The following is a 15488-nucleotide window of genomic DNA, read 5'->3' on the forward strand; positions in this document are numbered from 1 at the left end:
GATCGAACCTGGTACTTCCCAAATACGAGGTGGATGCTCTACCGTGAGGCCACTGTTTCGGCTCCGAACTCGTGGGAAGGAAGCACCTTTACTTGCTTCTGAGATGTGCCAGTGAGGGTTAGTGCCACTATAGAATCATCCTTACCCCGGCATGTTACTCTTCCTCTTCTCACCTTGCAGGGGCTGAAACGGAGTGAACAGAATGTGCTGACGGAGGTGTTCCGTACCCGTATCCCTACTGCTGCATCAACATCAACAGCACCTTCGGAAGGAGGCACTGCAGCACAGTTGCTGTCTGCACTTGCCATTGTGACAACCACCTCACCGGAGCACGAGTCCAGCCGCATTAGACGCTTTGAGAAGCTCATCAAGAAGAGGCTTTAGCATCATTCTTCACAGTGCTTCGCTACAAAAAACTATTTTCTATTGTGCCTATTGTGTTGCGAAAAAGAACTACAAAAATGCATATTTTTCTCATTACTTACATCTTGGTGAGAGGGAGTGAGGGCTTTCCTCAGGGAGCAATGCGCCAGATGCTGGTGAAGTGTTACTTTTCGCTGTACATATGTAACATGCTGACTATAAATGTGTGAATGAGCAACAGTACAGTTTTGTGTGTCAAGTTGGTTTTGCGTGGACAAGTATAGCATTGTTTTAGTAACTCCTCCGCGCACTTGTAGGGGCATTAGAATAACCAAATGACGTGTGGTCGATTGCCTGGCTCACAAGCATTGAGCATGTGTTTATAACTTTAAATACTACACTTATGTGCTATTGCACCGAGACACATTATTAGTGTGGTGGCGCCAAAGGTCTCGTTCTCCAAGAAACCTGGCATTGGCGCTGTGAGCAAAAAGTCATGGGCATAGTTCTGGCAGGTGGTACCTGGTACTGGTTGGTCATAGGATTGTGCGATGTCATATGACCACATGACATGGCCCAACTTGGGCTTCTTTCAAATGGGAGTGTGAGGGGGATCAAAATCCTGCAGATCCCTTGCATTCAAAGTCAGATTTGTTAACTCTAGGCCATGCAGGCACATTCTTGCAGCTTGGTTAAGCGAGGATTTATACCCGCATTGGGAAATCATTCATGTAGCGGCAGCTTATGACTGTACGCTAAAGAGTATGTGTGAGATAATAAATGCTCAAATTAAGGGTTTAATGATTAAGAGAGTTGAAAAGCGCAGGTTAATAATGCTGTTGCATCGGAAGACGGAGCTGAATTGTCCCCCTAATTTTTTTTGTTACCTTTTTGTTACGTTTTTGTTACCAGGTTTTCTCTCTGCATTTATGTTTCAACGTTGAATGTACTGCCAACAGAGCAGTAGAAGCTTAACAGTTGCATTGATGATGGCCCATGGGGAACACTGTCTTGAATTTTTCCCATGTGATGTATGTGCTAGCACAAATTCTCGTGATGGCATCAGGCAAGCAGAGTAAAACATCCATTTAAAAGGCGGCTGAAGAGGTTATAGAATTTAACGAGCTTAAAGGGGACGAATGTATTAAACTTGTAGGTAAAGAATGCAAGGTGTCTTTATGCTAAAATTTAAATTTTTCATGTAATTGTCGAATAAAGTGACTTAAGTGTTAGACTTCTTCATAGCGCACAGGTCCGGGCTAGGGTTACACCGATGATGTCATGTATTACGTGCAGCGTTTTTTTACGTGCTGTTTTCTTTCTTTTTTTTTCACACAGATGATTCTTTTTTTAACAAACAAAATGTCTGGGCCTGCAAAATGTATTCAGTTCCTGACATACTTGTTAGTAGAAAATGCAAGGTCTTTCATTAGACACATTTTCTGTACCGCATTCAAACGAAGTTTTTCTTTACTGTGTAGACTGTTTTTATTTCATGTTGAAAATCTTCACCTAGAGGGAAAGCCGATTCTTCAGAATATTGTGCTTAACCCAGCTAAGAATGCTCGTAAAGTTTGCACTCAACATTTTCATCATGAACATTTTTTTTTTTTTTTTTCAGTATTGATGGTCATGCCCTCAAAAGCATCAAATTACAGTAAGCAATGGCTAAGGCACTTGCAAAGACGGTGTTTAGGGATGCTGCAAACATTCTAATTTTATGTGCTTTTATTATAAACAACCATGAGGGGCCGTCTGGCATCTCACGACAGAACAAAAAGTTTCTCCAACCTTTGAACGCTGTGTGTCTTTGAGTTGTTTGCGATGAGCCATCTTTGCGTCTTCGGCTTTTCTTAGAAACGATCCATTTAGGCTATTCCTACAAATGCCACGCGAGAGGACGTCTGACAGTGTAAGCATGATGCAGCTATGACGGCCCCCAAAGGGCAGCGGTGACGAAGCTTCGCTGCAGCCGCGGCTGTCATCTGTGTGAACCGCCGCCACTCGGCCGCAGTTTACTGCGCCATCAGCGAGACGAACGTCTGACTTGATAGCGCAAATCTTTGCTCTCAGCCGCGGCATGAGGGGAAGAGAACAAGCCTCCTCACTCTCTGTAGCTGTGTCACCAGGCAGCACTGGCGGGCGCAGCGCTGCCTCTCGGTAGTGAGACTGCTCCTTCGCCCGGCGTGTTGGGCTGCAAACTTCTGCAACAGACGGTACTTATGCCACAAACTGATGTACCAGGTAGCTCTCTCTGTGCGTACAGACAATGCAAGAACAGCGATACTAAGAATACGCCGGCAAACTCCAACACTTATTATGGATGCAGAACATTTGCCAGCCAAAATATTCAGCACATTTAGGGACAACGGCAATTTCAGTACTTGAGAAAAAATTGAAAGTGGCTTAGTTCGTTTATGCCAGGATATACGTAGCGAGAGCTACTTCCCTCTGGTTTCAGTATGTTGCCGAGCCTATTGTTGAGCTTCTGTTGATTAGCAATGAAGAGACATTGGTCGTCACACATCATTTTTTTTTATTTCATGCACAGAAAGACGACCAGGTGATCAGTATAGTAACACACGGCTGTTTCGATTAACTGTATGCAGAATTTTGAATGTACAGATTCTTTCATACATGAGATCAATGGCAGTCGCTCATTGTGTGCTCGGAACGTTGGGATCTGAAGCTAAATTTTTCTGTTTCATATGATGACTAAACAAGTCCTCCGCTCTGTTGAAGTAGCCTTGTACCACTTGTACCACTTGTACTTGCGAGAATGTGGCGTGGCGGTGATACCCGTGTTTCTGTTCTCATTCTCTTTTCTACCGTATGAGAACTTTGCTTTCACTAAGTGTGGTGGTGTTGCAATTAGGAGCTAGCATTTTATCAATAAAAGCCAACTTCATTTTTTCTCTTTGTTGTCCCTTTAAGAGAGTTTGGGCTAGATAGTTTTGATCGTGACATTTCATTTTTATGCTTTGGTGAAACTTTGACAGAAGAGTTAGCATGCTTCACCCTTCCGAGTTATGCCAAGTCTTTTATCATGAAGCTTCTAAAAAGTGCAAAAGTGAACAACAACGAACTGTCTGTAGGAAGTGTCACAATTGGGTGGGTACAACTGTAGCCTTAGCAAGGGCAATCCTCAGCTACATTCTCATGAAAGCAGCCTACCAAGTGACGCTCCGAAAATAATAAAACGTGTGTTTCAGGGTTTGCAGTTGCCTGGCTTTTTGGGCAAGTATTTCTGTGACAGGACGCAGAGCATCACTGAAACAACTGAACTGCTGTCATTGTGTTAAACCATTTGTTGAGGCAGACACCACAAAATTGCCATTTGTGGTGCTGTGATTTGCTAGACTAGTCAAAGGAATGCATTCAATGCAGCTTTGAAAATATTTTCAACCTCAGTAGTTTGTGGAAATCTTAATTGCTTTGGTAAGGTGCATCTTGAGATGACATAGTTCTGCACTCTTCAAAGAATAAGGAAAGATAGAGAAAGAAGAAAAAGTATAAGCAATGTTTGGAGAAGATCCAAAGAAAGCAAGAAAATGTTTTATTCTCGATGCCTATTGAACTGTTTCTGTAAACATGAAAGCATAAAACTGCAGCTTTTTTAAAATGCGATTTCTGGAAATTTTTTCAATTTTATATACCTTTTCTTAGAAACTGTTTTCTAACTATGCTGAAACTTTTCAAGACTGCATTGTAATCTGTCATCAATACTGTGAACCTAAAACTTCAGGAAAGTAATTAGTGAAAAAAATTAATAGCTTTAACGTTCTCTCATTGTCGATGACAAATGAGAGCATTTTTTTTATAGTGCAAATCGAGGTCAATTTATTTTTAAAAAATTTCTGTTCAAGGCCACTAATATGCAGAATTAACATAAGTTTAATAGGCATACGAATTTTAATGAGAAAAGGTCCATTTAATTCTCTAACTTGGCCTAATTCTTGTCAATCAAGTACCAAGAGGGAGGACAGTGCTATGGCAACCAAATTAGATGTTTTTAAGGCCACAATATAACTAATATACATAAAAAGTCAGATTAATATATCCAGTAGTTATTGAGATATCAATCTGAAACCCACAATACTTGTTTACCCCACCATACCCCTTGAGTATTGACATCGACCATTCCTTGAGTGCATGTGCACGCACAGAATGGAGTCTTAGATGAATGAACAGAACTCAATATTAAAGACAGGTAGTTTAATGTGGCTGCTTCTCAAGGATGCCTGCGATTCCATCATCCTATGCATGCACCATTCTGGTTCAATCTCAAATCGATGGATATGTACAAAGTACGCATGATGATGACAACATGTGGTGATGAGTCTCTGACAATGAAAGAGAGGAACACACTGTCATCGCAAGGTGATGCTGATAATGCGCACATCATCGTACGGCTTGTCAGTCTTGGGGCTGGTTCTGACAGTGCTGATGTTCTGGACCACCTCCATGCCACGGGTGACCCGGCCAAACACAGTGTGCTTGTTGTCCAGCCACGGGGCAGGAATTACTGTGATGAAAAACTGCGAGCCTGCAATGAGAATGATGCAAATATTAAGCTACAAATAAATCCTGTCAGCATCTATACTAGGTGCAACAATTGAGGAGAAGTGTGTGGCACAACAAACCAAAATTTACACCGAGAGTTGAGCACAGCTGCCAGGCACCCTCCACAATACGCTAAAGGATGGATATTGAACTGCCACTTCAGAAGAGGTTCATGCTAAAAAAGTTTTGCACCAGTGAAAGTGAAGAAAGCGTCTGTGCTAGGAAGCTGCTGGCTACACGCGAGATTTGCGACTAATGAAGTCGTTTGCTAAATTTAACTAAGCCATAGCCCAGTTTAGATGATCATTTTTTACCATGATGTCAGTTGATGCTGGCAAGCAAGGTTCAGTGCACAGTTAGGCCACGATTTACTTGTGACATAAAATTTCACATGCACTAACAATGGACTATCAGTACCAACACATATGGGATACCTAGTCTATGAAATTTTATTAGTCATGCACGCTGTGCAGGCACCCTGAAATTTACAGGCGCACTACATGAGCAACACATACGGAATATCTGGTAAGCTTAGCAGCAAAAAACCTTGGCAGCTCCTCCGCCACCTCCTCAACCTTAGTAAATCCAGATTAGCCATGCAGCTCATTCACAACACACCACTCACACCCACAGACCTAATCGATCAACTCAAAACTACACATACTGCACCGGGTACTAACAACCCCATCCCAGCATATACAGGTTCACATAACCCAGACCTCAACGCAGATATCACAGAACAGGAAGTTCACTCCGCCATACAATCCCTGCACACATCCTCGGCACCCGGTATCCACAAAATCACTAACACAATGATACGCAACCTAGACTATGTATCCATCGCACAGAATACAGAATATTTCAATGATTGCTGGCAGACAGGCACACTCCCCCAATCATGGCGGCACGCTAATATAATTTTCATCCCCAAACCTTAAATTCATCTCCCTCACCTCTTGCATTGGTAAACATCTGGAACACGTAGCACTGAACCGACTTAAAAATCACATGACCGAGCGCAACCTCTATCCACACACCATGATCGGTTTCCGTCCGCACCTAAACTCACAAGACATCATGCTGCAAAGCACGCACGACATGTCGACTTCACTATCCCAGCCCACACTAAAGCTATATTCGCCTTAGACCTCTCCAAGGCTTTTGACAACATCCACCACACCGCCATAATGACTGCACTTTCAACGTTAAATATTGGACATAAAATGTATTCTTACATCCACGCCTTTCTCACCAACCATACTGAAGAGGTTCATATAAGCTCCCACTCCTCCTCCCCCTACACCCTTCAAGGTGTGGGTACCCTGCAAGGCTCTGTACTATCGCCATTTCTATTCAACGCCGCCCTTATTCCATTCGCTGCTTCTCTCAACCACATACCGCACCTCCGACACACACTATACGCCGATGACATCATGCTATGGACCACCACGGTAAACGATGGGCAAATAGAAGACACTCTACAGCAGGCAGCCACCCACATACAACAATACGCTTGTACTATTGGCCTCACCTGTTCCCCAACCAAATCAGAACTCCTAATCATACGCCTAAAACCTCGCACCCTCCCTATAACATCCATCAACATAACTCTGGAGGGCCAGCCTATATCAGAGGTAAACAATATACATATCCTTAGGCTCCACTTGCAAAACATTGGACACAATAGTTTCACTATCAAAAAGTTTAAAAGCACAATGACTGCACTGGCACATTTCATCCGCCGCGTCTCCACCAAACACTATGGGCTTCAATAAGATGACATCCGCCACCAGATCTACGCCTTCTTACTGAGCCGCTTTTTGTATACGGTCCCATATCCAAAACTATACCTTAGGGAAATAGACACCTTAGAAGTCCTGAAGTCCTCCTCAGGAAAGCATACAAAGCCGCTCTCCATCTTCTTCCTCATACACAAACCTCAAAACTCCTACAACCAGGACTCCATAACACTGTACACAAGCTCGTTGACGCTCACAGACAAGCTCGATACCTACGGCTCGCTAAAACTGCTACAGGTAGACACATACTTGATAGACTGCGTATCCGAATACCCACCAACAACCTCCAGCTTCTCCCCCTCCCTAAACCCATATTCTGTAACCTCCTAGTCAAACCCCTCCCACGCAATACACACCCAGATTACCACACCGCACGCAGAGCGGCCCGCGCACGAGCCCTCCACAAATACTACGGTTCTGAGGAGGACGCCGTATGGGTGGACGCGGCTTGCGCGGGCACGTGCTCTGCAGTGGCGGTTGTGGACAACACAGGGTGCCCACTAATCCCTGTCTACCTCCCAGCCACCTCCACTCCGGAATTAGCAGAAGAGGCTGCAATAGCTGCTGCCATTGCCCACACTGAAGCTCGGTACATTATTTCCGATTCCAAAACTGCATTGATAAATTTCGCCAAAGGCAGGATCCATGAAACTGCATTCTGCATGCTAGAATCTGTTTCTCCTGAACCATCCCGCCAAGCTGAGCTGATCTAGGTGCCTGCACACTCGGGAAATCCTGGCAATGAGGCAGCCAATGTCCGCGCCCGAGGACTTATAAACCGGGCGGCGGCGGACTCGAGCCTGGACGACTCGAGAGAGTGCATGTATACCTTCAGCGAGCTGACGCAGGCCTATGGAGCCAAGCATCAACTCTATCCTCTACCCCACCCATCCCTTACTATCCACCACCAAATCCTATGGCGCCGCCTGCAGACCCTCCCCACGCCCCACCTACTATCCCGCATGCACCCAGGTGCCCTCACCCCACCTTGTTCCTTGTGCTTTCATCCCACTGTTACACTAACATATATTCTAATGGAGTGTCCGGCTGATCCTCCCCCGTCAGGCTCGGAGCTCTCCACCTTGGAGGATGGGAGAGCTTACTGCGTGCGATGGACCACCATCGGCAGAAGACCGCCATCATGCGGGCCGCGGATGTGCCGCAGCGACACGGACTGTCACACATCTAGTGCAGTGAGGCCGTGCCTGGCCCGGGCTTGCGGCCCACACCCAGTGGATAATAAAGTTTTCTCTCTCTCTCTCTTTCTCAGTGTGCAATGGCAATCTTTGTTACCCTGAAGGTGGCAGAGTAGAAAAGGTTTGTTCATTGTTTAAATTATTCACACATGCCCCTAAACAAAGGGAAGACTACTTGGAGCAGGTATATTGCCAATTCCATTTCATAAAAATCTACCAAACAAGCGTACAAACATGGGCTAGTGTGCATCTGTAGATATTTTAGGTAGAAAACATCTAGGAAATGTGACTGCTGTCATAATGCTTTGAAACACAATATTGTGCACACATGCAGGCAGCCAACGGTCACTGAAACCAAGGAGAAGATACCTCTTTATTTAAATTTTATCTATGGTGCTGATAAATGAGAAATTGGCAGTGTAATAATACTTTCTTACCTAGAGATAATTGATTAGAAAGCTGAAGAAACGAAAACTCCAAGCCTGGTACCAGAGGGGTGCGGCTGTCTTCTCTTCAACTTTTTAATCAATCATCTTTCAAGCAAACTTTCTCAAATTTCTTTTTAGCATGGAGATGAGCAAGTATTTGAGTATTTACATGCTAAGAGCGAATTCCCAGTCAAAAAAAAAAAAAACATTGGATCCAACTGGAATCTCAAATGGTACCAATTGGACTCCGAATTTTCTTTCCAAATGGGCAGTCCACCTGGCCTCTCCAATGGGCTCAAGTCGGAATTCACATTACATCTGGAACCCATGGGAAAGTCCAGTTGGAAGCCACATCCCAGATAGATGGAATTTCCATTCCAAATGTATAGTCCAATTGGTTTTATTTGGAATTCTCACTCCAGTTTTCTCAAATTGAATAAGCCAATTGGATCTATCAGCTGGTTGTGCAAAGTCTATAGACTGCCATTTGTACATAACTATTAATCAGTTCATGTTCTAAATGAATACTTGGACGAATCTTTGCTAAGTGCTTAGCCCAATTGGTCTTTCCAACTCACTGAGTGTATCCATGTGAACATTCACATATTTCACAAAGAAAGCACACATATTCATAATAACAGCTATCAGCAGCTTAACCTGCTAAATGAAATTCATCATCTGCCCTATCGCTGCAAACAAAATTAAATGGAATAACTACACTCTAATGGCAAGAGTCACTGGCCCCAGCATGATGGTACGATGAGTGGTGCATCTAAGCAGGAGAAGAAGCATGTTTGCTGGGTGTATGTAACAATCTATCTTATAGGGAACCTAAGCTCAAGTTTCCTCCAGCGCCACAGCTCCCCTGGCAGCGAGCCTGAGACTACTGGGGAGGGGCCCGCGCGCTCTGTTATGTGCAGCATTAGCACTGCTGGGATAATGCGACAGCATCTATCTCTTCCTCACATTTTCCGGAAGTAATCGCGTTCTTCACAGAATTGCGCGGCGGGCGGTAGCACCAGTAGCATGCACGCATACGCGTAGCAGGGAGTAGGAGAGGAGCAGCGCTGGGCCTGTGCTCTTAGTGTGGATGCTTTTGTACAAAAAGATAAAAACAATCTGATTCAGTAGGTTTTCATTCAAGAATGCTGGTCTCCTTGCCTGTTATGAAAGATGAGATGAGAGGTGAACACCTAACAGTTAATTAAAACAAGCAGAAGGTGCCCATTAAATTAAAAATGAACTGTTGCTCGATGAAAAGCATTTCTTGAGTGTTCAGAAATGACCCAGTGATTTTATTGACGCACTGCATTATACAGCACGAATGGTTTTGGCTTTGCCCCACTGGTAGATGGGCTTACTTCGTAATTATTAAGAATAAACAAACGTGAACTGTGGTGATTTTTATCGCTATCTTAATGCTTTTTCTTTCTTTTTTTTTCTCTACTGTCACCGTGTGTGCTGGCCATCTAAAAAGGTGACTCACCTTTTCACTACCCCTATAAATACATGCTTGAAAATATTTTGAAACATTCTGATGGAAACTGGTCCCCAGTCGAAACGTTAATAAAATCAACCTAGTTTTGAAGCGTGCGTAAACCTACTTTATCAGTTCTGGTTGATAGTGCACTCACTGTCTACTCTCTCTCTCTCTCTCTTATATATATATATATATATATATATATATATATATATATATATATATATATATATATATATATATATATATCTTATAGACAGATACTTAGGATCCACAACTTTCCATTTCCATTCTGAGCAGTTTGACATCTTTGAGCACATTTTTCATTTTCTCTGTCATTTGAATGAATGAATTATCAGGTACACACTTTAATTTTCTTAATTAGAATCATCAAGCCTTGGCTTTTCATTCTGGGCATTTTGACATCTTTAAGCCATTTTTCAATTTTTTTTTCATTTCTTGAATATGTAAATTAATTACATTGATTTTTTTAACTTGTGGTCACCTGATACACACCAGTCAACCATCAATCAGTACAACCACAAATTAAAATGATACAATTTTTTTTGCAACCCCCAATTATTTCCAATATGCGGTCGGGACTGCTACTATTGCTACTACGCCTGCAGCTTTTTGAATGTATGAGCTGTATAAGTTATCACTTAAAGTGACTAACAAATACAAAGGATGCGGTGTATAGAAGGTGATCGCTGACCTCCGAAGCGCGCACACGGCGTCCAGTCGTGTATCGTAATTGTTGACTGGCTGCTTCAGAGAGTACACGTCAACAAACTTTCCACCTTATTCAAGTTCTATTTACGGAAAACAAAAGCCAAGCGAGCACATTTTTCTGAAGCTGCGCCGCTTACAGTACACTGCGACATGCCGCAGATGCAGCACTAGGGCTCTGCGAATGCGCGCAAGGGAGTGAAAATGCGGCAGTGCAAGGAGAATGCGCAAGCGGAGTGGCCCCCATATTTCCAGTTTCTATTTTTCTGCCATAGATGACGCTCCCCGTGAGGAGCTTTGCCACCTCTGACGATGACACTCCGCACGCGGCGGTGGCGGCAACAAAAAGCCGACTTCGCCAGTGGTGGGGGTCGACTCAGCAGCGCAAGCCAAAGCCGAAGGCGAACTCGGTGACTCCAGCGAAGGCACCCCCCCGACTGTGTTTAGGTGGTCTGTGTGTTGCTGTGTGTGTGTGTGTGTATGCTATGACTTATGACATGTAAACGGCAAGGGTGCACATTGTGCGCCCCCCCCCCCCCCCCTCATGCAAAGGGATAGCCACATAATCATCATCATCAGGACGCAGGACGGCTACGACGACGCAGGAACTGTGACCGCCCGCTTCAAAGAGGGCCACATCATCATCATCATCAGAAGCAGCAGCAGTAGCAGTGCCGTTGCACGGCGCTTTGGGAGCTTGTATGTTAAGTGACTGTATATTGTTTCTTGTGTGAGATGTATGCTTGTCTGTATTCCATGATTTCCATCAATCATGTAATAATCACAGTTTCCACATACCTAGTAAACATGCAAATTGTCAAAGAGTCTTCCTTTTGTCCCAATTGGTATGTCCCATCGGGCCCTTTACAGGCAATTAGTGTGACCCATTGGATCCCAATACATGCAGTTGGTCTCACCCATCGGCTGCATTGGGTTTAGTGTCCAAACATCCCATTGGGCCTGTATTCCGAGTTTGCGTCATTATCGAAGTGTCGCAATATCATGTGACCTCGAGTCACCTGATTGGTCGAAACGCCAGAACCGGGTGTTGCCACTAAGGAACTGGAAGAGGTGGCGACATCATGTTCCGGCGTTTACACCAATCAGATGACTTGAGGTCACGTGATATAGCGGCACTTCGATAACGAAACAAACTGAGAATATGGGCATTAGTTCCAGTTGGAAAATCAAATAGTTTCAGTTGGAATTTCCATAGCTTGAGCCACTTTGGGACGTTAAACCCCACAAACCAACCAAATCAACCAATTGGTTCCAATGGTATTTTATGGCTGGGATACAGTAGCCTTATGTAGCATAAAACAGGCATACTGAACAATGATGACGAGTTTCAATGGCATAAGGGAAGTTTTCACTAAAGAATTCCACGGCATAAGGTATTTTTTGTTGTTATAAGGTAGGGCCACAAACCCATTTCCCAAGCATTTCACCCCAGGGAGGCTTGAGTACCAGGCTCAAAGATGATTAAAACTGGCGGTGCCCAATAGACCACTATCACCTTACGACTAAGAATTATGCTGGAAAAATGTGAGGCATTGCACTGTAAATTAGTTGCAGTGCATTAGCAATGCATATGTTGTGATTTCAAGGCAACCTGCAAGGAAACCAGTTAAGTGGTACACAGTGGGAAAATGTGCACAGCTCTCCGAGCACACTGGTAAAACTAACGCAAACAATTTTGTTTTTGGATCCACGAAATGAGGCATGGCAATCATGCATGGAAGCCCGTGCATCACTCACCATTAGTGTTTGGTCCTGCATTGGCCATGCTCAACGTGTACGGCCTGTCATGCTTAAGAGTTGGATGGAACTCGTCTTCAAAGTTGTCACCCCAGATGGACTCTCCGCCGGTGCCCGTGCCTGTAGGGTCACCCGTCTGCACCATGAAACCCTTGATGACCCGGTGGAAGATGTGCCCGTTGTAATATCCTTCCTTGGCATGGACGCAAAAGTTTTCCGCTGTCCTAGGGCACTCCTTAGTGAACAGCTGGAGGTGAATGTCACCCATGGAGGTGTGGATGATGGCTGTCGGGAAGAGCCGCTGCTGGGCTGAAGACTCGGTCGCCGATAGGATGTCCTCCTTCGAAGGGCGTTCGTTGAAGACGTCTCGCTCCTCCGTCTTGCCTTCGTCGGGCTCCCGCCGGGAGAACAGGAAAAAACGGTTCTTGCGAAAGGCCGTGCAGACCAGCATGGGGTCGGCCTGTAGCGCCTGCAGAGTCGGGTTGTCGGAGGCGTGCGTTTCCATCGAGGTGATATGTTTGTTGGCACCGGGCACGCCCTGGTAAAGTGCGACGTGCAGTGGTCTGATGTTGTCGTTCTTGCCCAGCAGGCGTGAGCATACGGTGGTACGAAGGTTGACGATTTTGATTCCAAGCAGCGTGGCGTACACCAGAAAGTGACCCGTGTCGTCATAGGTTAGGTTGCAGTAGTGGAAAGCCTCGGACTTTTCGAGGTCGCGATCTCCCGCCATGCGCCGACCAAACTCCATGTCCGGCAACTGCTGCTGCATCTGTTGGAGCTCCGACAGCTGCTGTAGGCTCTCGTCAAGAACCAACGTGAGCTTCCCTGTAAGAAAACGAAACACGCGTACCTTGCGGTCTGTGGCAATCGTGGCGAAGTGCACGCCGTCCGGCGAGAAGCACAGGCCCGTCGGGTAGGACTTGGCCTTGACGAATTCGTACAAATCCGTGTCCAGCTTCGAATCAAACTTGACACATTTGGGAAACCTGTAGTCGCCTCTCTGACCAGTCCAGTATTCCAAGATGCCTTTCTTGTCTACGGACACGACAGTCTCCAGTTTGGCATTGTATCTAAGCACAGAGAGTGGGGCCTTGTGGAGGGACTCCACACAGTGTAGAGGCTTCTCGTCTCCTTTGCCGTCGTAGACGTAGATCTTTCCCGTATCGGCGTCGGAGACGGCAACCGCCGCGATCGCATCTCCCGAGCCATATATCCACTCGCATCGTCCAGGCACATACGGCAATTTCATCATATTGATAAGATCAAAGTTTATAACGTCGAACACCTTCAGCGACTTGTCGTTAGACACCGAGCACAAGAACAGACCCGTAGAGTTGGTCGCAACATCTTGAACATTACCGAGGTGAGTCCGAAAGTGTTTCACAAACTCAATACCGTCTTCGGTTTTCTTCCAGAACTTTAGGTGACCGTCGCAGCTAGCCGTGATTATGAATTCTGTCTTGGTGACGATCACGTGTGTAACGATGTCCCGGTGCATGTAGCTTTTCTCGTACGCCTCCGCGCATGGTAGGTTGTCAAGATAGACGTGCTCGAAAGGTAGATATTTAGATTTTTTCGGCTTCGCTGCTTCAGATGGTAGCGGGCCGATGACATCGTCTTCAGAGTTTTCATCCACCGGCTCTTCGTCGTCGACATCCAGTTTCCTTTTTTCCGCCATTTTGACGCACCTCGCTTCCCTTTCTCACTTCCCTCTGTCGTTCATTCAATCACACTAAACCGCTAAACGTTTAGCATTTATGTTTATGCTATTCTTTCTTTTTCTGCCACGTGATAGTGCATCGTTTCTTATGGGTACCCCCTTTTTGTTTCCATAACGTGCGTCTTTTCTTCTTGACGAGCCTCTAGCGGCGAGTGCATTTAATCGGGAGCGCACATGCGGCGAGCTTTATTCCATCTGTGCCTGTGAGGTCAGCAGCATCCGGGACCTCGTCTGCCTCGACATTTCTATTTTTGCGTCAGTTGGAAATTTTGTGTGCTTTTCTTTGTTGTGTCTTTTAGTGATGATTCGTGTGTAGTCCCTGTAACCTGCACGAGGTTACTGTACAGTGTATATAGTCGACTTAAAGCCCCTGTAAATACGAACGGCACCCTCGCGTCAGACATTTAATTCAACACGGAGCGAAGACCGTTGCGTGCGGACAGCTACCGACTGCAAGCTTCTTTCGGCGCTGCAAAGAGATGGCCATGGTTCAGCGTGACGGCAGCGGCGAAGAGGCTTTGAACAACGGTAAGCGACGTTCCGCTGCCAACCTTCGTGGCGCGAGTTTGCGTTGTCAACCTCGTCTGCGTATGCACTGCTTGCGTAGACTGGCCCACGCTGGGTCAGGGCGCCTGCGGCGGCGAGCCACTTTGTTACTTTCGGCGTTACATCAGGTGACTGCATGGACTGGGGGTGTCGCGAAACCCCTCGGCACCCGCGGCCAGGCTTTGTGCCACACTCGTCGACCGGGACACTGGTGTGCCGGCCGAACGGGCCCAGCTTTCGTCTTTTATTCTCTGCTGACAGTACGCATGCCCAACAGACAGACGAAGCGGCGGGCCTAGCCAAGCAGCAAAACACAACAGAGCAGCAGTACCGCTGCTACGACAGAGCAAAAATGTCCTCGACTCCGGATGGAGCGGCGGCTGCCGCCAGCATCCTTCGGCCTGTTGTTTTCTCGGCACAGTTTCAGAAGCATTTGGTGACACCATTATCAGGCTCGGCGCGCCTCAGTTTCAAGTCCTTTTGTGTGCGTGCGTCAGGAGGGGCGAAGAGAGACAGCTCTGTTTAGCTTCCCTTCCAACACCGCCGTCCCGTTCCAAAGAGAGCAGGAAGAAAAAAATACAACCGGTGTTGTGTTGCGCGCCTCGTCGGTTCGTGGGTGGCCGCGGCTACCCGAAATGCTATTCGTTCCCATAGCAAAAGCAGCCCTTTGCGGTGGCAGCTTCGCTTCGCTCATCCTTTCGGTTGTAAAAGGGACAAGAGGTCGCGCACTTCGTTTTCTTTTCGGCAGCGTGCACTGCCAGTGCTCCTGCGACATATAGGGTCCGTTCGCGGAGTTAGTCGCAGGGTCATTCTTGGTTTGCCCGTTTTCGGTCTGTAGTTTCGCTAAGCTTAGTGCCTCCTATCACTGTGCGAACCGCTTTGCTGTGGCGGATGTTGACTTGGGTA

The 15488-nt window shown here is 46.0% G+C and overlaps 3 protein-coding genes across 4 annotated transcripts in view; 2 read left to right on the forward strand and 1 right to left on the reverse strand.

The window, feature by feature from the left end:
* The window catches only part of Vps53 (vacuolar protein sorting 53), a 43188-nt gene extending 42585 nt beyond the window's left edge, over window positions 1-603 (forward strand). Inside the window, exon 21 of the mRNA XM_084599457.1 lies at window positions 181-603. Within this exon, the coding sequence (XP_084455583.1) occupies window positions 181-384 (204 nt within the window). The 3' untranslated portion in view covers window positions 385-603. The remainder of the gene's footprint in view (window positions 1-180) is intronic.
* A 3299-nt stretch (window positions 604-3902) lies between these two features.
* Window positions 3903-14156, reverse strand: LOC146197553 (peptidylprolyl isomerase domain and WD repeat-containing protein 1). Its single transcript, XM_084599458.1, has 2 exons — window positions 12317-14156; window positions 3903-4909 (listed from the first exon to the last, which is right to left on the reverse strand). Exons 1-2 carry the CDS (start codon window positions 13992-13994, stop codon window positions 4734-4736), a joined length of 1854 nt encoding a protein of 617 aa, XP_084455584.1. The 5' UTR covers window positions 13995-14156; the 3' UTR covers window positions 3903-4733.
* Window positions 14157-14221: 65 nt separating this feature from the next.
* The window catches only part of LOC146197554 (uncharacterized), a 55837-nt gene continuing 54570 nt past the window's right edge, over window positions 14222-15488 (forward strand). For both annotated transcript variants that reach the window (XM_084599455.1, XM_084599456.1), the window contains exon 1: window positions 14222-14564. In XM_084599455.1, the coding sequence (XP_084455581.1) occupies window positions 14516-14564 (49 nt within the window). In that variant the 5' untranslated portion in view covers window positions 14222-14515. The remainder of the gene's footprint in view (window positions 14565-15488) is intronic.

The sequence above is a fragment of the Amblyomma maculatum genome, chromosome 3 (assembly GCF_055883805.1).
Source record: "Amblyomma maculatum isolate TAMU_Amacu chromosome 3, ASM5588380v1, whole genome shotgun sequence".
Classification (NCBI taxonomy): domain Eukaryota; kingdom Metazoa; phylum Arthropoda; class Arachnida; order Ixodida; family Ixodidae; genus Amblyomma; species Amblyomma maculatum.

What these genes read in the sequence shown, in the direction of transcription:
- LOC146197553 (XM_084599458.1), bottom strand. Translation starts at nt 13,994, where the DNA reads ATGGCGGAAAAAAGGAAACTGGATGTCGACGACGAAGAGCCGGTGGAT. An exon ending in TGCAGGACCAAACACTAATG is followed by an intron (nt 4,910 to 12,316) that starts GTGAGTGATGCA and finishes TTCTCATTGCAG; the next exon opens with GCTCGCAGTTTTTCATCACA.